Below are 24,106 nucleotides of genomic sequence, written 5' to 3'. Positions count from 1 at the left end.
TTAAAGAAAAAACATTAATGATGATTGCATCTCCTGCTTAGTAATTAGATTCCTTTATTCTGCAAACGTGGCATCCATATTTCCTCTGCCTCCCTTATGTTGCTCGCCAGTTGTACAGCGTGTGTGTGTGTATGTATTTGTGTGTGAACGGGAGAGATTGTGGGATTGGATTTGGTTTCATGAGGACGGAAGACTCTTATCAATTATTAAGTCTTTCCCTCATTAATATTGATGATTAAAAAAAGCAAACAGACAGTAAAACAAACTTTATGCCCCCCCCACAGTTCCTTTCTTACTTTTTTGTTTCGTTATATCTTTCTTGATTTAATTTTTTTCTTTCGTGAATTTCATCACCAATTATATAATTTTTTTCTCCTTCAGTGTGTTTTTTTTTGTCATTTTGTCTCAAGTTAGTTTCTGCGCATTCACCATTTCTCCAGTCCTCTCCCCTGCTCTCTTCCCCAAAAATAATTTGCCCCCTCCCTCTTGGCTCTGCTCGAATCCTCCTTTTATTTTGTCTTCATGCCAAATGTGTTTATTAAACAGGATTCATACTTGTGCGTCAGCACTACGGAGAGCCTACGCCATAGCCTACCTACGTGGCCTGCACTGTTGTGGGCATTTATACTTGTGTGGTGGTGTGTCTGTGTCACTCTGCAGTTACACCTCCAAAACACTAATTGGCGGTGGGGTTTCTATGAAGTGCTGTAAAGTTTAGTTGAATCAAAACACACATTAAACACACATTAAACATGGCTTAATAGAGACAGTGTCAAACTCAAGTACGCAAATCAGCTTCACTATAACTCACAGCATTCACAGACAAACACTTTATCTTTATCTGGACACATTTTCCCCACAAATACAACATGCTAATGTTTGTAGCACAAGCCTATGGCATTTTACATTGAATAAATTAGCCTAGCGGCTAGCAGATTTTTCCACTACTCATACGAAACCAGGGACAACAGCAACATTTAACAAAGGTAACGTTACAAAATTCGGCTCCATTACAACTCACAAGGTTCACTGACAAAACAACTGTCTTATACTAAACACGTTTTCCAAATAAATATAAGACGCTAACGTTATTAGCACAAGCCTATGGCATTTTACATTGTATAAATTAGCCTAGCGGCTAGCAGAATTTTCCTCTGCTCATATGAAGCCAGGATAAATCACACACAAGACTTAAAATGCTGTTTTCTTGGAGGCTTTATTGTCTTCACAATGTATTGTTTCTTATCTGTGAAATTAAAGTAAATAAAAGCTTTGTTTACACTGAGGGCAATGGTTTCAGCTTACAAACATAGACAGGAGGTCTGCATTGCTGTGACGTACATTTCTGGGGAGGTGCACGTCAGTCTATGCCGTAGGTTCTTCATTGACGCAGAGCTTACGCCATAGATAATGGCATCAATTCAGCGCAGGAGTACAAATCCTGTATAACTCTCTACTTTTCTTGTTTCTTTTTCTCATCTCCTTCAGCCAGTCCCAAGTATCTGCCTTTTTCAGTCTCCCTTATTACCGTCTCCCACCCCTTGCTCTCTTGTGCTTTTTTTTAACTTTGTCTTCCCATCTGTCCCTGGGCTGACTGTTTGTGTACAGCACAGTTTATCATAAACAGACATTTTTACAGTCATTCTTTGTCATGGGCGCTCTTCCATGGGATCATTTTCCTTCCAAATCCTCATCCCCTCGCTTTCATTCATTTATCCCCACACCAAACCCTTCTTCCTCTCTGTCGTCACTCTATTCTTTCTTCATTTGCTTTGTCTCCGCAGCTGAAAATGAATCTTTGAAAAGACACGGGGAAGAGTCTTTCTCCCTCCCTCTCTCAAAAGATTGAATATTTTCTATTACCAACTCTGCATGCGTGTTGAAAATTGTCCCTTCTTGATGCTGTACGTTATATTTTCATTTGCTTCCTGTCATTTTGGTTTATACCCACTGATACGTTTCAGGGGAGAGCAAATGTGATTTATTCTCTAGGGTGTGTGTGTGTGTGTGCGCGCCTGTATGTGTGAGTGAAACAGAGAATGGAGCTTTATTAGGTAGTGCTGCTAGCTGCCACCTGTCGCTAGCAGCTAATGGAGAAAGACATACACTGAAGCAGACATAAACCCAAACACACATTATACAAACAGTATTTATATTCTCATCGTCTGTCTCTGTCTATTTAAAGTGTGTATGTGTTCATGTATATAAATGGATGTAGGACTGTACCGATTTTTTGAAGCTTCCAATGAGGTTTTCAAATAAACCTTCAACCATCTATATCGCCCTGAAAGATTCTCAAAGAACATCCTCAATTTGAGTAAAGCAATCCATCAAATTAAATTAGTTTAATTTAAATTAACTTGCTTAAATTAATAAGTATGATTTATGGTGTTGTTAGATCACTGTTAACACAATTGCTTATGATACGATACGATACGATACGATATGATATGATACAATGTGATGCAATGTGATATGATGCGATATACTTTACTGTCTTCATAGGGAAGTTCGTCTTGGACTGCAGTTCATAAAAGAGGATATAATTTGCCCATTTAACACAGTTGGTCAAAGAAAAAGTTGCCAGCCCTTTCCTTTATTTGCTTTTGGCCATAAAAACAACACATGAATAATTGTGAATATCTATCTTTGTTTACGTGCAGTAGAGTTTACTTTAAACTAACTCCACTAAGACCCAAAAAACAGCACATGAATTAAGTTAACCTTCACGGCTTTCTGACAGAGAGAAGATTTTATTTTGAGCCAAAAAATGATAATTTTCGTAAAACTAGACAAACAGCTCTCAACAGCCATAAATCACGTATTAACAAGATCATTCAAAACATTATAAAATTTGGCTTTATGATAACTGTCAAGGTTCCAAGATGTATTATTTTGCTTGTCACCCATAATTAGCTTTAGCACTTTTACATTAATCTCTCAAGACAGATTCTGCAGTTTACATTGTAGAATCTGTCGGCAGCCCTGTGTGAAAGACGACTAGAGAGGGGGGAGGACGTGGCTTTGAGTTTGAACAATGCTGCGCTTTAGCCAATCACAATGGAGGGGGCGTGGCCAAGACGTGCAGGTGTCCCCAGGAAATGTGTACCTACAGAAACAGCAAGCTCCGCATCCATAGTGACCGCTCGACCCAAAACGCCGGCTCATCATTGTGAAAAAAACTATTTTTTCCAGCGGATGTCTTAGTTACAACATGATTGAGCTAACTGGAGTAATTTCATGTCATATCCAACAACGGGAGGCTTTTAACAGATGACGTCCTGATGTTAGCTTTGATAGCTGTCCCTGTCAGCTGCAGCCACTGATGCTTTCTGGACATCGTGATTTCCCATAACTGAATAAATACCACACATAGCAACACAAAACTGCTTTGCTAGCTCAATCATGTTGTAACTAAGATATCTGCTGGAAAAAATATTTCACGGACAGTTTATTGAGTTATTACCTTATTTTTATAGTCTGTGGTTATTACAGACACCGCTAACGGCTAACGTTAACAGCTAACGGTTAGCCTAGCTAATCTACGATAACCATGTTAATTACAAAACGTGCACACAGAAATAGTAACGTTTGTTCAGTCGTGTTTATAGACTTAACAAACATCAGATTAGTCTACACAGTGATATAGTGACGTGAAAAATGTGATATATAGCTAAACTCTGGAAAAAAAAAAAAAAAAGTTTTTTTTTTTTTTTTTTTACCGATGGATTTCCAGATTGCTTTTACATTGCATAAATTAGCCCAGTAAGTAGCGTTTTTTCCTCTGTAGTTTACCTAATTACATGTGTTAATTATACTTTTTCTTATTCACTGTTAGTTTAAGTCAGTGCATCTCCTGAAAGACCAACACACTCAAATTTCAGCCTGCATGCCCATTTTTTTTTTTAAGCCTTACATTGTTGAGACCGAGCAGCTATTGTCACTATGTTGCTGCAAGAAGTTAGCAGAGTCCAGTTAGATAACAGCATTGTTTACATACAACATGTGTTCTGTCTGTGGCTCACATGTTCTCCGAAATCTCAAAATATTTAGACGCTGCTGATTTATTAGCAAGTAAATAACGTTATCCTCATCATCTTTTTCTTGGCTGCTTGCCATTATCTGCCTGGCGCCATTTGATGGTGACAGACTTTTAAAATAAAGGAGTATCCTAAAGGTGATGATATGGAACAATGTTTTCACTTTGCATTGATGGTATTGGATCACTGATAATTAAATCAATATACCGATCAAAATCGATGGATCTTTACACCTCTAGCAGCCACCACTGGAATCTAACTCTACTAACAGTATATCTCTAACAAGTTTATTCGTGTAACTTAATCTGGGTTTACACAGAATGAATAGACATGCACAACAAAATACAGTCTGCGCAGCATCTGAATTAGTTATGAATGAAGCTTCAAACTGTTTAGTACAGCCCCAATTGGATGCTTGTTTTTTCCAGTCAGGTTAGAATATTGCTTCTGAGGTGAGGTGCTTTTACGGTTATGTCCATGAGCATTTTGAGCATTAGTGTGTGTGTGTATGTGTGTCTGCCACCACATCCCATATGGTATCTCCTTGTCCCCGTCTGCGTGTGATGTGACCTCCAGTGTTGAAGCCCATTAACCCCACTAACACAGACAGCAGCCTCACTGTCAACATGTCGCTCCCCACTGGGATTACATACTTTGCATTAAAAGGAATATTCTGCATTGTTTGAAGACTGGCCAGTTGCCCAGGTTAACTACTGTGGCCCCATATGTCCTGACCTGTGATCATATGTGGCCTATAGTGTTAGTTGGTTGAACTTAACAATAACCTTTTCCATATGATAAACCTGAAGAAAACAGTATGAACATGAAGGAAATGAAATATCACAATATTTTTTATCAGTACCTCAATATCAATTTTGTGAGGATATTGTGGGGTTGACTAAAAATTACATCACTAATGTAATGTAATGTAATGTAGCCTTGAAATCCAGGGAAAAAAACAACACACTGGAAAATTATGTCTGTTTTTTTCCCTTCAACAACAAACAGACATGGTTGGGTTTAGGGGGAAAAAAAAACAGGGTTTGGCTTTATAATCTCACGGGACACGAACACCGCTCTCTCGTGTAAAAGTCGATACACTCGATAACAATTACAAGGGCATAACATGGCAATAATGATCATTTACTGTCTCTGTTATATGGCGGCTGATCCTGTCCTCTGCTCAGAGGGTAAGGAGCTCCCAGACCTCCGTTTTCCCAATTTGCGGACATTTTCAGCTGTTCTTCTTCTTTTCTTGAGTTAGCCGCTAACTGCTAACAGCTACTTTTTAAATCTCCTGCGATGGGTTGCGTGCATAACACGTCAGTACAAACACTGTTGCAGCGCTGTTGCTACCTCCATTCCCAGCTCGGAGATGAGACAACTCTTTTCCCCCATATCACAATCGTATCTTTTATGCGAAATGGCAAGGCAGCATAACAGTGTGATATTCCCACCTTTAAAAGGCAGTGCAAAAGGGGCCAAAGGTTTGAACAGACAACATTGTCAGTAGTTGCATCAGCTGATCCTCTGTAAATCTGGATTTTATAAAATATTTCTGATGTGTAACTCCAGCATGTTTCAGTCTGATGAGATTTTAAATAGACTTATTTTAGTAATTTGAACCTGATTGCAGAGAGAAAAACTAAAGTATGCTCTAATGGGTAAAACAGAGGCAGTGTGTGTGTGTGTGTGTGTGTGTATGTGTGTTTGTGTGTGTGTGTTACTTGTCCTTTGTCCACCCACCCCGCTCTGTTTTATATAGAACATTAATAATCCCAAAAAGCGACGCAATTCAGATGAGAGGAGTTTGATTAAGAGTGTCTTTTTTTTTTTTTTTTTTTTGGTTGAAAAAGGGCAGCCAACCCACACCTTATGCAAATGAGAACACACACACACACACACACACACACACACACACACACACACACACACACACACATACACACACACACACACATACGTACATGCATAACCCTCCTACGGAAGCCTCCTACTTGAAATGTTTAAAAACAGTTTCAGCTTATTTTTGAATGTGAATGTATGCGACCAAGAAAAATCACACATACAGTAGATTCGCACACACACACACACACACACACACACACACACACACACACACACACATTCTCTCTCTCTCTCTCTCTCTCCCCCATGTGCCACTTTAAAAGAATCCATTTTCTGCTTGATAGAGCAATAAGTATAGGTGTCTGTTTTTCCGTCACAGTGCATTTGTATAGTATCGTGTGCATATCTGTTTGTCCATGTGTGCATGTGTGTGTGCGGGTGTGTGTGTGTGTGCGTGTGTGTATATAGGTCATGTCACTGTCTAACAGTGAAAGCTGTTGTCTGGTCTTCTTAAGCCCTTAATGGACTCAAAGAGGACAGTTTACTTGTCCCTATAGGCAGTGTGTGTGTGTGTGTGTGTGTGTGTGTGTGTGTGTGTGTGTTCATGTGTGTGTGTGAGCTCTTCCAGTGTGTTATAATAGTTGTTCTAAAATAGCCCAGTGTCCATATGGCGACCTTTGAGAGTTGGGGTTTGGTTGCTTAGCAAAAGCTTGAAAGTGATCTTACACACACACACTCTCTCTCTCTCTCTCTCTCTCTCTCTCTCTCTCTCTCTGTCACACACACACACACACACACACACACACACACACACACTTTATGATGTACACGTATGGGACATGCACATAAAGCGTTTGCATGCCAAATTAAAGAACATTCACACACTTAAACACACTATTACCTGTAGATCACAGTGCGTAGAGGCAAAGCTGTGCTATGTGTATGTGTGTTCATGACACATGAAGTACATACGTGCACACACATGAACACGTGCACATTTTGTCCTTGCTCTGTTTGTTGGGCTTGTCACACGGGCCAGCATCACAGCAGGGAGAAAGGACAATCTGTCTTCTCTCCTCCAACAAAGGGCTCACACAATGCTCTCTCTCAGACCAAACCAACACAATAAACCCAAACTTTTTGTCTTTTCTCAACTCCCGTATTTTTCTACCTGCACTTTTTCATTTCAGATGTCCAGGAACATTTCTGCTCGCTTTGTAATTCAGTGGAGGAATTCAAGCCAATAAAGTTGGGAGGGGGGGCGGTTATGTTTTCACCCCAGCCTCTTGGTCTGTTGATTAGTAAAGTATCCCAGAGCTGGCTGAAATCTGGTGGGCAGTTACCTGACCAAAGGATAGACTGACCTGATTGGAGTTGATAGAACTGGGATTTCTCCCGGTAGAATATTTCTCTCCATAACTTCTGTGCTGTTTTCACGTTCTAGCCAGAAGGTCTAACATTTTGGAAATTTAAGTGGGCTAATGAGCAGCACTTCTTTTATGTACTTTAAAGACAAAACTAAATCAGGAAATCTAACAATGAAGGAAACAAGTGGAACGTTAGTCAGTGTCTGTAGATGAGAAGTGGACCTCACACTAAGCTGAGTGATTCAAAGATCCATTTTTATACTCTCAGCAATTGCTGTTATTATTGCTTTCACATATACAGGCTAATACCACTACCACTGTGAAAACCCAGCTCAATATTCTGCTTTATAAACATTTTATACTTTCAGAAACTGTGTTTTGAGCTCAAATTATATTTAAGTGTCACTTCCAGACAGATCTATCCCTGCCGACATCTGACAGTGATACCAACTCAATTAAATTATGGGTAAATATTAGAGTTTGTAGAATGAAGACGAAAGCATCGGATAATCAGAATGACAACATGGAGTCACAACCAACTAACCAAAAAAAAGTTATACAACAGCCAGGCCTACATCCTATCTCACATTTTTATTTGGTTATGCTAGTTGTAAAAGTTGAATCACATGTGGCCTGCCTGCGAGCTCTGCCATCTTCTGAAAATGGCTGCCCAAAGTGGTGAAGAGTCAGCTGCAAACTATCAGCCGACTGTCTTTTCATTAATATTCATGCTACTATTTTAACTTCTGCCTGCCCATGTGTCAGTGTACAAGCTCTGGGCATCAGGCCATATGTGCGTGCATATTTTCTGTGCTCATACCTCAATATGTGTGTTTGTGTGTGTGTGTGTGTGTGCGTGTACTTGTACATGTGAATGTTCAGGCCCTGGCAGAGGGACAGACGGCGCCCTGGGAGACTGCCAAGAAGGACGAGAACCGCAACAAGAATCGCTATGGCAACATCATCGCTTGTGAGTACTGCAATGACATAGATGGAGGACTCATGCAGAACTTCCTGCTGCTAATGATTCTGGTGTTGATGTTGATTAGCTCAGTTTGAACTTTAGTTGATCTTGGTGAGGTTTGGTTTGGTTTGTTTTGGGTCAGTCTGGTTTGGTTCAGTGTGGTTTATTTCAAGTCATGTAGTGTAGTTGGTCTGCTCTGGAGCTGCTTGATACCTTTCTTTAACTCCAGTAAGTGTCCAGCCTGACTGAAGCATGGTTTGGTTTGCTTTGTTTCATTTTTCACGGCTTGTCCATACACTGTTTAAAATAATAGGGGTAATCACTCATGACGTCACCTGCTGGTTCGTGGAATCACATTTTTGAAGCTTCAAGTTTAGCATTTTGACAGTTGCCATCTTGGATTTTTGGAGCCAGAAGTGACCAAATTTGGGTTAGAGGGTGGAGCTAACCCTTATGCTACCTGCTGGCTTGGTTAGCACAATGCAGTTACAGCTTTAGTTAACTGCAATAATGTTAAAGCTTATGCAAATTTTCACCAGCAAAAAAAAAAAACAGGCTTAAAACAACTAAAACAAAATGTACTTGCCAGAAAACCTCAACATCCGCCTCCTTAGAGTCTTTTAGTACAACCAAATGCTAAACAAGAGTTTAGCATTAGCAATCTGAGGTTACACCATAACCCAGTGGTTCCTAACTGGTGCGTTGCGATCCTTAACGTGTTGTTTGTAAAAAAAAAAACACACACTTTATTTTCAAGTGCGGTTAATTTCGGGCACAGAGCTTTTATTTTGAAGTGTTTCCTGCTGAAGAGTTAATGACTAACGGACAGCTATTTGACAGACAACAAACTAGCTTGACGACATGGCCAAATGCAAGTACGACACTGAATATATTAAACTGTGTGAACCTTGAACTAATGACTAAGGAGAAATCTGGACCCTGTGGCTGGACCCCTTGGGAACCGTAGCCATTACCATCATAGCAATGTGTCAACGTAAGGCACCTACCTGTCACTCAGAGTGGCCATGCCCCTAATTTCGCATAAAGTTGAGCTTTAATTACATTTAAACAGGTGAGGCAAATTTGCCTCCAGTACAGTTGGCATGAACAGAGAACGTCGCTATTGAGACAAACACCCTTGTTCTACGTGTGTTCATTGCTGCTGTTAAGTAGCATGGGTGTCTATGGGGATTGACTCGCTTTTGGAACCAGCCTCAAGTGGCCATTCAAATAACTGCAGTGTTTGCCACTTCCTGTTGGCTTCATTTTTCATCCCCAGTAATTGCCGCTTGGGCTGCTCACATCTGTTAGAGGATAGCCACAGAGACAGAACGGGGCTGGGTAGAGAATCTTAACGCTTTCTTTGAATATTTCCTAGTTTTAATAATAATCTTCAAGTACTTCACAAGTCACAAACAATGCAGTTTTGTTATTGGTTCAAAGTTAAGGCAGTGTGCAGGACCCAGTATCAAAACTAAGAGAGAGTTTTGTCGACACTAATTCATTGAACTGACTGCCGAGGAGAGAAAAAGCCGAGATCCAACCACTGGTTTAATAAAACATGCTGAGGTACCAGGTGCACTGTGTAAAGAGACTGCCCTTCAGCTGGAGGACACAGGTCCAAACCTCTGTGCTGGCAACCATCTGCCCTACTGAAGTGTCCTTCAACAAGTCAGCGATGACTCCCTCCAGCTCTGGGTGTATCGTACTGTTGGACGTAACCACCTGCTGAGAGCCAGATGCCAGCAGAACTTGGTTTTGGTAAACGAATCAGTGAGGAGAAATACACTGCACACTTTTAAGGGATAACACTTTACTTCAGCTGACATTCACACTACCTCTGACGTAGAGATTCAATTAAAGCTAAACAGATTGTTTGATAGAAAATAGAATATAAATATGCGTATTTAATGAGAGTCATATTTTTTCAAAATATAATATCAAAGTGCATTCACACTCATTTCCTAAACTTCTGTGAGTCTGATACAGGAAACTACTGTGGTGAAAAAATAACTCAGTTTGCAGAGGGATTTTATTTCAATCCTTCCTGATGATCAAAGCCTGCAGCCTCTGTTTTATTCACAGAGACTTTTGTCAGAATGAAGCTTCATTTTGGAGCAAAGGCAGGCTGCTGTAATGATGTGCAGAGTGAGGCACATGCTGCATGTAGTACCACTGTGTGTGGTGTGTGTTTGTGCGTTTGGCCATTAGAGTGTGAATTAGCATGTGAATATGATGCTGTGTAATATGTCAAGTGTTTGCTGTGATTTCATATGCACTAATGATGCCTGATTGTATGTTGTGCGTGCGTGCGTGTGCTTGTTAGGCCACCTCCGGCCTCCATTAGGAGAGAACAGTAGAAGCAGATTGTTTGGTTGAAGTTTTATTGGATGAGTGTGTGTGCATATTTGCATTTGTCTCTGCCATTAGACCCACATGCACACACATGACGGGCATAATCCAGAGGACTGTGCTTGTGTGCTTACATTTGCAGACCGCGTGTGAGTGTGTGATTGCACGCACAGATCCGTGCGTATACACAACCTCATTACGAGGGTTTAGATGTCAAGGCAAAAACATTGCACTAACCTGAAGGCTTTAAAATGAAACATTGCACTGAAATGAAATAGCCTGTCAAGGACTTGATAGCCAACAGGAATTATGATAAATTTGCTATTAGTACAAATCCTTTAATTACAAGGGCCTGGTAATGGAAACTGTCCATCTTGCTTGCTGTGATTGTACAAAGGCTCATTTTCTTGAGAAAATGTTTTAAAAGGCCCCCGGGGAAACGACTTTGTGCGCTGTCTTTATTAGAACAAGAAAATGTGGGGAGACAGGCAGACCGACTGGCTGCAGCTAAAACTTTAAATATGGGTAAAAAGGTCTTCAGTCTTTTTTCTTCAGTTAGATTGAACTTCATTTCCCCTTTTCAACAGTGGATTTGCCTTCTGTTTTGGAGCTTGAGAGCAACAATCACCAAGCAAACCGCCTCACAATAGGTTCAACTGTCTCCAACACACTGTGTGGTTCTGCTACGGGACCATGTTCCCTCGCCACCAACCATAATCTTCATTCTCACTATCTTATTAATATTTGCTTTAATTGTTCAAAAACTGTTTTATATGGCTCTTTCCTAAAACAGTATTTTCTAGGGATGCACCAACTGAGAAATTCTGGGCAAATACAGGCGTTTAAAATAAAACATTGGCCAATAGCTGTTATTTATTCCCCTTTTGTGCCAGAGAAATCTTGATTATAAAGAAAATAACTGAACTGGTATGAAGTCATTCAGCCTTTAACAACACTATCTTTGAATAAGCACAAATTCAACCATACAAATGTATGAAACAACCTTTAATATCACCGTCTTTCACACTGAAAAGCTGCTTCAGAAGTCTTTTTACTGTTTAAAATAAATCATACTTCCCTCTCTAATATCTATTATACATTCTGAAAGCATCAACAAATTTCTCCCTCAAACAGCTGTATTTATTTAAATTTCTTGCCAAAAAGTACATTTTACAGGATTGCATTTGAACACATCATGATGATATCATTATTAACCTTCGCCCAATCATCATATTTACTAAACAGAGCTTGAACACATCATAGTGCAACTCAGTGCAGGCTGCTAACAGCTAACGGTAACTAGCTCTAGCTCTCTTTTACTGCGTCCTGTTGTCCCAAAGATGTCCCGGGGAAGAGCTCTGTTTGTCCCAAAGACATTTTCTATTGCTCCCAGGATGACGGCTGCTGCTAGCCATCTTGTCACACTACAGTCAGAACCACAGAGCCCATTTACCTAATGTAGCCAGTCAATCTATTCTTCTTCTGGCTACTCATTAGTTTAAGTTTGCGGCCGACAGTCTGGACTTTGCTTTTTAAGCGGCGCAAAACTGATGTGACAGGACAGAAAAACATCTGCCGCTGTCATCGGTGAATGTCATCTTATTTGCCAATAGGCCGATGGCAGTCAACAAGGCGGCTATTGGTCCATACCAATGGACAGCTGATAACTTGGTGCATCCCTAGCTAACAGCTAACATTACCTAGCTCTCCTCCTGCCGATTTCAATGGGAATTGTTCACAATTTAGCATCATCAGGGATTGAACAGCGTGAGTCCACTGATGTGCTGCTAGTGAGTTTACTGTGTCATTCTCACTCTGACCTCGTCACATATCGTCGTTTGGTCATGGACTTTCTGCATTGACAGATATGATGCGCAAGGTGTCCTAGGTCCTTGGTTGCTGACGTTCTGGGACGCCATGTCAACTTCAGCCTGTTACATACATTGTCTGTTTTCAAAATACACTTCCATTTTCACAGGAAATGTACAGTTTGCATACAGTCTCTTTCAAAATAAATACACTATGTTGGTACAATCCTACAAACGTGGTTATATTTAAGAAAAAAGAACAGGGCTTGGCTTTACCATCTTACAGGAAGCAAGGTTGAAAGTCTGTGGTTTTTGGACCCATCCACCATCTCTCTCACCCACCCTAGTTGGACTTTCACGCCTTAACTTTCATTGTTGTCCTGCTGCGTTTCTTCCTGACACCGCCAGGTACCAATAAACTACAACAGTGACCAGCTGCGTATTATTCCAACGAGAAAGGACGGCTTTATTTATCTGTGTCTAACACCGAAAGTCACTGACCAAGCGCCAGTTTTCAACAACTTTGGATTTAGACTGGGTTGCCAGGGAAGATTCTTTTCAACCCAAGCAAGTTTTTCATCGTCCCTTGGACGACAATATGCTGTTAGCCTCAACCCTGCTTCATAGCCAGCACAAAAACAGGAAAGTATTTGCCACCGCCATCGGTGAATGTCATCTTATTTACTGATAGGCCGGTTTGGCTGAGGTGAGCAAAACGGAGGCAGCGTGACAGCTTCAGGTTTAATTCAAACAGAAGAAGAAGTACAAATGACTAAATGTTAACTGGTTATCTGGTATCGTCCCCTGGAAAATCACTTTGGTCTCCACTCAGTTACAGCACCTCTAACCCAGGCAAATACTTGAGCCTCAGCAGATCACAACGAGCGGAGCTAAATTTGTGGCCCGGCTTTACGAGGCTTAAACCAAAACCCGAGATCTGACCCTAAAAGTCCCCTCAGAGGCAGCTGTGATAATCTTTCCATCCTTGTAAGGACATTTGACTTTCTGTGGCTTCTCTGTCACACTTATCTTTCCCTCCTCTTTCTCCCCTCTGCACACACCAACACGTTCTTTTCACTACCCATCTCTCCATCTCGCTCTAGCGCAGTTTGGAAAGGGCTGATTTGAGTTGAAGTGTTAACACACTCTTCCTCCGGCCATCTGCCAAACACAAACGGTTGATGCCATGTTTCAAATCCCTTTAGCACACTGAATAAATGTTAATCTACCAGCCTCCTGTCCCCCCCGTCTCCTCCAAGCCTCTCCTCTCCCATCTCCCCACAAAAATCTTTTCTCCCCCTCATCTTGTTCCCCTTTCTTTCTTCCCCTCATTTTTTCTCTCTCTTCTTTCACCAAGTATTCTCACCTTCCTCCTTTTTTTTCATTTCTCCTGCTCCACCTGCTCTCCTCCTTTTATGCTCACCTCTTTTTTCCTCTCCTGTCCACCACCTCCTTTTCGTTTTTTCTCATTGTCCTATTTCTCTCATTTTCCTGAATTTTTAATCTCTTTTCACCTTCACTTTCAATCCCTCTCTTCTCTTACAGTACCTTTCACTCCCACATCTCTCCCCTTTACACTGCTTATTCCTCTCTCCTCTTTCTTTTAGCGCTTCCTCACTTTTTCTTTCTTTCTTTCCTCCCCTTTTCTCTCCATCTATCCATTCATCCTGTCTGATTAACTCTGACAGTATATGGGTTGAGGCAAAGCGCAGCAGTGTTTCCTCATTACAGGCATCTGTCTGCTTCTATTTCCTCCTCCCTCCACTCCTTCCCCTCCTCTTTGTTGCTCCTTCTTCTTCTTTTTCCCGTCTTCTCCTTCTCAGCCCTCAGTTCATAGACCAACCTTCCCATATGGTCATTTATAATTCAACAGAAGCATGCCTTCAAAATAAACAGATTTATTGGCGAGCATTTACATATGTGCAAAGTAGGGGTATGTGTGTGCTTGTGTTTAAGTGTGTGTGCATGTGTGTGTGTGTGTGTGTGTGTGTGTGTTTATCATCAAGGAGAATTAAGGTGAGGTTCTTGTTTTTCTACCTTTCTGTTTTCTATCGGGCTATTTGTGTGCTGTCAGTCAGCTCCTGTTTGTTGGTATGTAAACAGTGAACAGTCGTATTTCCATTTTCAACTTATTGCAACATTCATCTTTTCATTCTTTGATTGTTGGCTTCTGTGGAAACAACAAAAAGTAAATTATATGATGTTTCTATTTGAAATGATGTCATATAGTGTAATTGGAAAAGCAATATTATATTTCATCCCCCGACACTTTCAAAACCATAATTGTTTCCCACAGAAAAGTTCTTTAGATTAGTTTTAGCTCAACAAATATGAGTTTCAATCTAACGCCAACTATCATTGGCTCTTTTACCTCCATTATGATTCAAACGCAGTCAGCACTGAGTTGCTTTTCTGTCAAGCTGCATAGAGAGAACAACATGAAGTGTGAAGTCACCATGGTGTTTATTTAATCTAACATTCAGACAGTCTATCTAACCTCTGCATTTGTTATGATCATTGATTTGCTCATTGATTTCTTCATACTGCTTCTTTTTTTCCATCAGTGGGAATACTGTGCAATAAACCTCTGAAAATTCAGAGGGTTTCTTTATTGAGTAGAATATATTTCTCTCAGACAGGCAGTCAATCGTCTTAATGTCTTTAAGTCATTTAACTCTGGAGAATTTTGATTCCCTTTCACCCCCTCAAAGCTGCTGCCAAAAACAATGTGTCTTCCCAAATATAGATATACCCACTTTTCTGTTGCATGCTTGAGCAAAGTGCTGCACTTTTGCTCTCCCCAAGAGGAGCTGATTGAAAACTCAAAAACTCAGACTGCAAGAAATAACGTATAGAGCTTATATTAGGATTCCGTTGAGTGTTTGAGAAAGGGTTGTCGATCTGTCTGCCTGTTGTCTTTCCTTCTCATCCTTTTTAGTAGTTAGTGAACTTTATTTTCTCAGCTCCTTTTCTGTCCTCTGCCTTCACAAGTCTGACTCTGCCTCTCATTAAGTTCACTGTCTAAAGTTATGTTAAGGGTAAATTAAACCACCCTGGTCTCACTCTGAAGTCGTCGAATATCGGCGCTTAGGCAGTGACTTCCAGTGTCAGACAAAAAAAGCTGTCTTTTCACATTGATATAATATGTGGGCAGTGGCTGTTATTGTTTGACAGAGCCCGGCGTCATCGGGGGGGGGGGGAGGGGGCGTCTGTTGCCTAAACTGAACCATGTTCGTTTGTTATTGAAGGAAAAATGCGGCAATTTGCCGTGTTTTATTGACGTAGTGTGTTTTTTAATGGGGCTGTATGCAAACTGTACATTTCCTGTGAAAACGCAAGTATATTCTGAAAACAGACAATGCATGTAACAGGCTAAAGTTGACACGGCGTCCCAGAACGTCAACAACCAACGCACCCAGGGTACCTTGCACGTTGTATCTTAACGTGGAAAGTCCATGACATGGACATGGACGTGCATGTCGATATGTGACAAAGACAGAGTAAGAATGTGTTGATGAAACCAGGATTTCAGAGGTAACAAGGTGCATCGAGTTAAGGCTGCATCCTAAATGTCTAAGATTCGACTCATCAGTCAGAGACTCTTCGGCCGACTGCGATTCTTCAAGTCAAGCAGTTGTTCTTTTTTTAATGCCTTCACACTTGTGATAGTTGTGGCCAGAGGCATTATGTTTTCGGCTTGTCCATACATTTGTATGTCCCGTTCCAGTTAAGGCAATGGAATTTGGCACAAACATCCCCTGTGACTCACTGATAAACTGATTCGATTTTGATGCGTCTCATTCTCATGAATGTTATATCACAGGAAAACCTTGAGAGAATTTCTTCAAATTTGACACAAACATCCCTTAATCTCAACAGTGAACTGATTACAAAGGTCAAGGTCATTGTGACTTCATATAACATATGCTGCTGGGTTGAAGATCTGTGTGAAGCATCCATGTTTTCACAGATATGGATGTAAGCTATAAGAGAAACTTGACTGGTGTGTGGAGGCAAACAACCGCGGGTCAGTAATTCTAGGGGTTTTTTTTGTTTGTTTGTTTTGTTTTGTATTATTTTCCGTAATTGTGCAGTGTACATCTGGGGATGTTTCAGTCCCCAGATGTAGCTTGCGTTCATGCTGCTCTTTGGTATGGGCAGCTGTGGACCCAGACCCAGGATGAGTTTAAGTGAAATGGAGGCAGCTGCTCAGAGGAAGAGAGGCTCTACCTGGTCAGACTCTGAGACCACGTTGTCCTCTGTCTTGCTTAAAAGTGGTGAATTTACAGCTCAGACCAACATATTATGAAACAGTCTCTGGCTTTTACTTGAAAGCTAGTGTCGACAAAAAATGCTGTTTAACATTTCCGATGTGTTGTTTGCATTGTCAGCACGCATTAGCTCAGAAGGCTAAGTTGGTGTGTTTACATGAGTGCTGCTTTCACTCTGAACATCTTACCCAACTCTTTTCAAACTCTATATCAACTTCAACATCAACTCTATATGTCCCTGGGGGGCAATTAGTTGCACAGCAAGTAAAAACATATGGAGAGACATAAGAGAACACATAAGAATATAAATATTCAACAGTCGGGAGGAGTTGGGGAACCAAATACAGTGATCTCATCATCACCATCACTCATGATCAGGACAAGATAACAACCAGCCAGAAGAGCAGCCTCAGTGCGAAGTTTGACTCTTCCACTGCCCTGCATTCAAAAGACTGCAGTCAGTAAGACTGAAGGCGTGCTTACTGTGTGTTTACTATACAGAAAAAAGGGAATGAATACTTAGATATTTGTGTTGAACAGCCAAGCCCCACTCAACTGACATTATTCTGAGTTGGATGCAGACCTAGATAGAAAATCTGAGAGGAAAATCATCGGTTATCCCAAAGCTGTAGGACTTCCCTAATGTACAGAGAGAAGAAGAAAAAGTTTGCAGAGGAAAATAAGAAAAACGACCTTTCTGTTTTGGAAGATCTGAGCTGTCACACAAACACTCAGGCTCATCACTGTGTTGGTGTGTGATTGGCTTCCTTGTGAAACAGCTACTGTACACTGGATGTCTGTATAGTGAATGCATTGGTTGTGGACATTAAACACAGAGTGCAGCTTTCTGCATCCTTCCCTTAACTCCTCTGTCTTCTCTGTGTCTCTTTGTCCCTTTCTTATTTTTCTTCTCCCCTATACCCCTGTCTGTCTTTGTTCTTGTTGCCTCCCTCCTTCTCTCCCTGATCACTCCCCTCTCTCTGTCTCTGCCCTCTCTTCTTCACTAAATCTATTCACCATATAGATGTCCAACCTCTCTTCTTTCTTCACCTGTTTTCATCTTGTTTCTTCACTTTTTGACTTCCCCTTACTCGTTCTCCTCTGCCCCTCTTCTCTGTCAGGAATCTCTACTTTCCCCTGTCCGTTTCTGTCTCTCATACACATGCACAAACTCACCCCAAAGCACTCTTTCCATTCACTAATGTGTACCAGTGTACAGGTGAATGAGAATCATTACACACGCTGTCGGTCTTCACCAGGCGGTGTTACTACACACACACACCCTTCACCCAGTGTTACACCTCCAAGCATCGCTGGCATAATCAGAATCCCTTCCTGCATCATGTTGCTTCTCATTACAGTGGAGGTTATGTGTATGGTGGTGGTGGTGGTGGTGGTGTGTGTGTGTGTGTGAGGGAGGTAGAGGGCATCTTGTTTCTGTGAGGGTGTATGTGTTGTTGTGTGAAACAAACAAAGCCATGAAGGAAGGTTTTTGAAAACAAGTACAACTATGCGTTTTTTTAGCTTCGCATGCAGTTGTACATAGTGTGACTTCCCTCCTCCTTTCTTATGCTGGCGTAGATTCTCAACACGTCTGCCGAGCTGCTCTGAAGTCAGAATGCCAACAAGTCCTCTGAAGTGTTTGACCAAAGAACCACAACAAATATTAGCATCCCCCAAGCTGTCTCACACACACACACACACACACACACACACACACTGAATTATACAAATAAACACACACACTGTGCGCGCATAGCGGCACATACAAATTTACTGCATAACGAAGTCCTATACCTGCAGTCTATACACACACATACATACACACAGAGGCTTGTACAGATCACAGCAGTCTAGTTTGTGCTTGATTGCTTGCAGCAGTGCAGCACTGCTACAACATTATTCCACCTGCAGATCTGCGTTGACAAGATTTGTTTTTGTTTTTGTTTTGGATATGTCTCTCTTTTTCTTGTCGCAAGCACTTTGTAAATGCACAGTCTCATTTTAAAATAAATTTGTATTTCTAAATATCTAAAAAAAAAAAAAAAAAAAAAAAGAAGAGTACACTCTGAAACAGATGGTACCTTGTTCTGAGCAAGAGACCTAAACAGCTTCAGTGAAGTTAGTAAGAAGAGTTTGTCCTGCAGTTTAATTTTGTAGACAGTGAGGATTTTCTGAAAGTGGAGACAACGCATTATATAAGTCTTTAATTATATAAAAGTAGCAGTATTATTATCATAGTTCACCCATTCACACACACAATCAGTCACTGATCTAATCAGTCACATGCACATTAGTACACCAACAGCCAGGGTTGGAGGAAATAACTGAGTCTGCTGCCATGAGAACACAAACCAACTCTAGGCAATTATACAACTTTGGAACAACATTTGCCCCTGATTCAGACCAAAGCAAGACAACACTAGGGCCTCTAGTTTCGCAGACTGGGCGAGGTGGAGGCGCAGCGCACCTGCGCTTCGCCAACTGGGTGTGGCCAGGCCGATTTTGCAAGTTTGCCACACTGTGCGCGCTGGCACAGCTACTCCTCTTTCCCACCTCCGTCCCTCCTACCTGCGCAAGTCAGGGAGGAGAGAAGGCGTGCAGTGGGTTTTACACACATCACACCAATCAAATGAGCCCCTCTCCTCGCCCTTAAATGCGCCACGCAAAGGCGTAATGAGAGTTTACTCAATTCGCCATGGCAGGAGAGAGCAGCAGCGTCAGACAGCCAAACTTCTCCCAGGAGGAAACTGATGTTTTGGTCCAGGAGGTCCAAGGTCTGCGAGCAGACCTCCACGGGCTGATGATGCAAAGGTGGCCTGGGAGGAGGTCACCACAACTGTAAATCAATGTTGCCCGGATACACTGAGAACCGTTGCCCAGTGCAAAAAAAAAAAAAAAAAAGATGTGCTCATTTGCATGTCGGACTAGACTAAGGACTAAAAGACCCAGTGGCGAAGAAGGTCAGAGCCACTGTCACCTTTACAGCAACAGGGAGAGCACAGGTGCCACCGGGGTGCGCATCAGAGGCCACGATGCGCGTCACCACTTGGACCACCTCGCGGGGTAGATGTAATTTGTTCCTGTGTGATGAAAAAAACGTACGACATGACATGTCAATTACATTGGACACGGCGGTATTCCAGTCATTATTCGTGTGGCCCACCTGCATTCCAGCTCTGTCATGCCCAAATAGGATGTCCTTTGACGGTACACCCTCTCTACGTAAGTCCTCCTCCTTCTCGCAATAATGTACTCCATCTTTGTAGATCACATTAAGCAAGAACATTTTAACATTTGTATAGGCAATCACATGAAGCACGTAAACCCTTAAGACAGCGTTTCTCTCGTGCGTGCGCGCGCTCTCTCTTTCTCTCTCGCAGGCTCACTCTGTTTCTTTTCTTTTGACTTTTCTAAGATGACAGATGCTGAATATATACTCCCTATCTGGTGCTGTGGCTGTTTGTGGTTGGCTGAGAGGGATGTGAACTCATTAGTTTGCAGCTGTGTTAATCAAATCAGGTTGGGTTTCCATTATGCGTGACATCTGACATCAGATGTGACGGGACAGTCGATATAGAGATACATTTATGTGCTGATGGCAGATAGTTGCATTGAATAGTGTTTTTTTGGGTATTTATTGCATCGTTAATGTGCCTGATATTCTGGAAACCTGCCTGTGAGGTTTTGGTGACGTGTGCGTACTGTCCGCCAGTCAGCCAAACTTCCGCTACACCGGCTGCGCTCCGCCTGTGCTGACAGTAGACCTGGTTTCAGATGGCGAGCTTTTAGCGCACCTTGGGCGAAGCCTTTTGGCACGAAACTGTCACTGCGCCAAGCTGGATCTGTCGACACCTTCCCTTGCTGCACCGCCACACTCATCTCAGCGCACCTCGGTCTGCCAAACTACCAAACTGAGCGCACCTCGGGTTGCGCTGCTCGAAACTAGCTCTGCGTGGGGTTCGCCACCCTGCGCTGCGGCGGGAAACTAGAGCCCTAGGTCTGAAAGCAGAGTGTGTATGAATGGTACTGAGAAGCAGGTGGCACCTTGTATGGTAGCCTGGGCCACCTGTGTGTGTGAATGGGTGAACGCTCTTTGTGTGGTCGGAAGACTATACAACTACAGTCTATTTACCATGTTTATTCCTCTCCTCAGAAATTATAGTTATGACAGACATCTTCTCTATAGTGGAAAAAACTCAAACAGAAAGAGAACGACTCTCAAGAAAAGACTGATTATGTTTGCCAGACCCCCACCACCAGATGACTGAATGGTTTCTGTTGCAGCTCCCAGCGGGAGGGAAGCACACAGATAATGGTGATAATGAGGCTGATATTTAACGCCAGCGGCGGTATTATTGATACTGTTGACGGTGATTGCTGTTAATCATTGTTCCTCTTCAGAAGCGGTTGGGGGTGACAAAGACGCAGCAATAACAATACATGCAGAATTCTGTTGCTGATTTTTAACAATTGGTGTTTATCACCAAAAAAAAGCATCAGGTGGTGGAGGGAAGCAATGATTGTAGTTTTAATTAGAAGGTGGAAGATTACAAGTGATTATATTTCATGTGTCTAAAACTTCAGGGGGTTGTCGATTGGATATTCGTTGATAGCTGATAATGACAAGCTGTGATCGTTAACAGTGTGTGATAATTGATTGTTGATGAATGAATCAGAATTAATGAGATGTACTGCTGGCTAGACATTTCAAAGATACTCACTGAAGAAGGATTTTAACTTTCTTTTTAGCCACCCATCCAGTTCGACTAGACCTCTGTCAGAGCACATACCCTTCTCCTAAACCCCTGTGGTAACAAGCCAGTAAAGTGGATCATCAAGCTGCTGTTGTGACAGTCTCATTTCAGATTTCTGTGTTTTGACCGGAAAGATGACACTCAGGAACAAGCTGAGCCAGGCTCCTCTAATTCACTTCTCATATACCTAATGAGTCGCTGTGTGCTATCATACAACCACTTATATGCAGATAACTTCTCCTTCTCTGTCTGGCTCGTGAATGGCCTGCTGCAGGCGAACACTTACTGCCATTAGACTGAGGAGAGGATGTTCCTCAGACAATCAGAAATGGGACACTAATGAGAAGAGAGAGTGTCAATTGGTCGGTGGGAAAGGAGATAATTTGCTGTAAGAAGGGCTAACAGGATATATTTCTTGTGACCAGAGGCTCATTAGGTGCTGAGGTGTTTCAGATGGAGACATAAAAAAATGACTTGCTTGTTCTGTCCTAATTTGTTATTTACTTTTTGTGCTCTGCACCGGAGAGCTGCGGCCGTAAACGTTATGTTTTCAGGTTGTCAGTCCATCTGTCCTATTCTTGTGAATGCAATATCTCCAGAAAAAATAAATAAAAAAATAAAGATTAAAAAGAGTACAATTTGTACTCTTTTTATTCTTTTTAATCTTTATTTTTTTAATTTATTTTTTCAAGTCATTTTGCTATTGTTGTATTGGACCACACAACTCCTCGGTGATGTTGTTGTATATGTATGTTTTGTCTATGTCTTGTTGTTGTACTGTATGTTGGCCATGGTGGCAATCCAGTTTCCCCCTGGGGATTATTAAAGTTAATGCAAAAAAAAAAAAAAAGAATGCCTTGAGAGAGTTGCTTCAATTTTGGCACAAACGTCCACTTGGACTCAATTACGAACTCATTAGGTTTTGGTGGTAATATGTCAAAGGCCAAGGTCAGTGTAACCTTGTATCCATCTTATTCTTGTGAATGCAATATCTTAAGAACCCCATTAGGGACTTTCTTCAAATTTGGCGTAAACGTCAACCTGAATTATGATCTGATTAGGTTTTGGTGGTCAAAGGTCAAGGTCACTGTGACCTCAAAATTTCACACAAATATGATAAAATGATGACGTGATGACATTTTACATCCACAAGGTCAAAGGTCAGCTTCACTTTGAAATCATAATGTTCTGCCAAAACACTTTTCTGGCCATTATTTCATGCTATAGGGAAACATTTGGTTGGATACGGACTTGGTGACGCTAATCTTCGGTGTCCACCTTGAAACTGTGGTGATTGTATAGATCTTCTGTGCTGCCAGGGTGAAGATGGGTGTGAAGCATCCATGTTTTGGAATTTGTAGCTTCATTGCAGCAGCATCCATAGTTGTAGCATTGTGTACTGTCATGGCTACAGATGAATCTGGCAGACAGATGTAAACTGCAGCTTGATGGGTTCATGAAGGCATAGAACCTTGGGGCAGTATTTCTAGGTTTGCATCAGCTAAAGATCTTTACCAATACCTGTGTACATGAACAACTCCACAGTGGATGAGGAACAGCTTTGTAAAATTGAAATAAGGAATTTTCTGTACGATACCTCCTCGCTTCACTACAAAAACCTAAATAAGGTGGCAGCTGGCTTGAGGAAATTAGCCAGGGAGCTGAAAGTGTCTGATAAATAGCCATCAATAATAACAGCAAACTTGCTGCTGGCTGTATTATATGTTATCTCCAGTCTTATCTTGAGCTGATAAGTACAGTGGTTTGTTTACATGATGTAACAGAAGTGCATATTTAACAGATTCAGTGTTGGCAGAGTGTGTCTGATTAATGACCCTTTGCAGGTTGACGTCAAAATGACATCAGTTTGTTAGCAGGAGGCAAAACACAGTTTGTCACGACAAGGCTGTAGGCTACAGAGGAGTCTTAAAATGTTGTCTTGTTGTGCTAACTTTTTAGCGTATTAGCTCATGTTAGCTTCCATAGCAAAACAAACAAGTGTGGTCCTCCTTTGTAAGACTGGCTTCCTGTGACATCATCCATCCACTGAGTGAGAGCATACGGGTCGGCCAGTCTGGTTCCGTTGGTCAGTGTTTACTTATTCAAGTAACACTGGTGGTCCCGGAGAGTGAGTGACCTGACATGGTGCGTTGGTAAATTCAGTCCAACGCTCTACACTAAAATCAGAGCCCTGTTGTGTTGTGTTGTCTGAGTGTGCTCTAGCACTCAGAATGAGTATTTCTAAACCCACCACTCGTATCATCTTCCTCCACTGTCTAAAACAAGCCAACAGAACTTGCTAGCTAGCACTAGCTAATGTCTGTTGTGAATTGTTTTGCCTCCAGCTAAGCCCCGCCCACCAAAAACCTCATACTGTTTACAGTAACAGTAAAAGGGTCTATAAATGTAACCATGAATTACATTTCTTCCATAAATAAAGTTGATTTTGAGAAAAACAAAAGAAGTTAATGGTGAGTTACTTTATTCAAATTGAGGATTTTCTTTCCAGAATTTTTGTTTTTTAGGGTGATGACACCACAAAATATGACAGCAGACATTCAAAGCTTCATTAGAAAACCTCAACAGAAGCGTTGAATGTTAAAAAACAACATTTGGTACAGTCCTGCTGTTTGGTTGTCTCTCATGGACAAAATGGATGCCAGACACATTTCCGTAGCCTCAGTGACACCTGCTATAGT

The 24,106-nt window shown here is 41.6% G+C and overlaps 1 protein-coding gene across 5 annotated transcripts in view; it reads left to right on the top strand.

Annotated features, from left to right (window-relative positions):
* Nucleotides 1–24,106, top strand: part of ptprt (protein tyrosine phosphatase receptor type T) — a 561,846-nt gene that overhangs the window by 471,476 nt on the left and 66,264 nt on the right. For all 5 annotated transcript variants that reach the window (XM_049597546.1, XM_049597460.1, XM_049597372.1 and 2 more), the window contains one exon: nt 8,138–8,225. In XM_049597546.1, coding sequence (XP_049453503.1) covers nt 8,138–8,225 — 88 coding nt within the window. The remainder of the gene's footprint in view (nt 1–8,137; nt 8,226–24,106) is intronic.

Source organism: Epinephelus fuscoguttatus, linkage group LG1 (assembly GCF_011397635.1).
Source record: "Epinephelus fuscoguttatus linkage group LG1, E.fuscoguttatus.final_Chr_v1".
Classification (NCBI taxonomy): Eukaryota; Metazoa; Chordata; class Actinopteri; order Perciformes; family Serranidae; genus Epinephelus; species Epinephelus fuscoguttatus.
The sequence above is the reverse complement of the archived record's forward strand: the minus strand, read 5'-3'. Positions and strand labels throughout refer to the sequence as shown.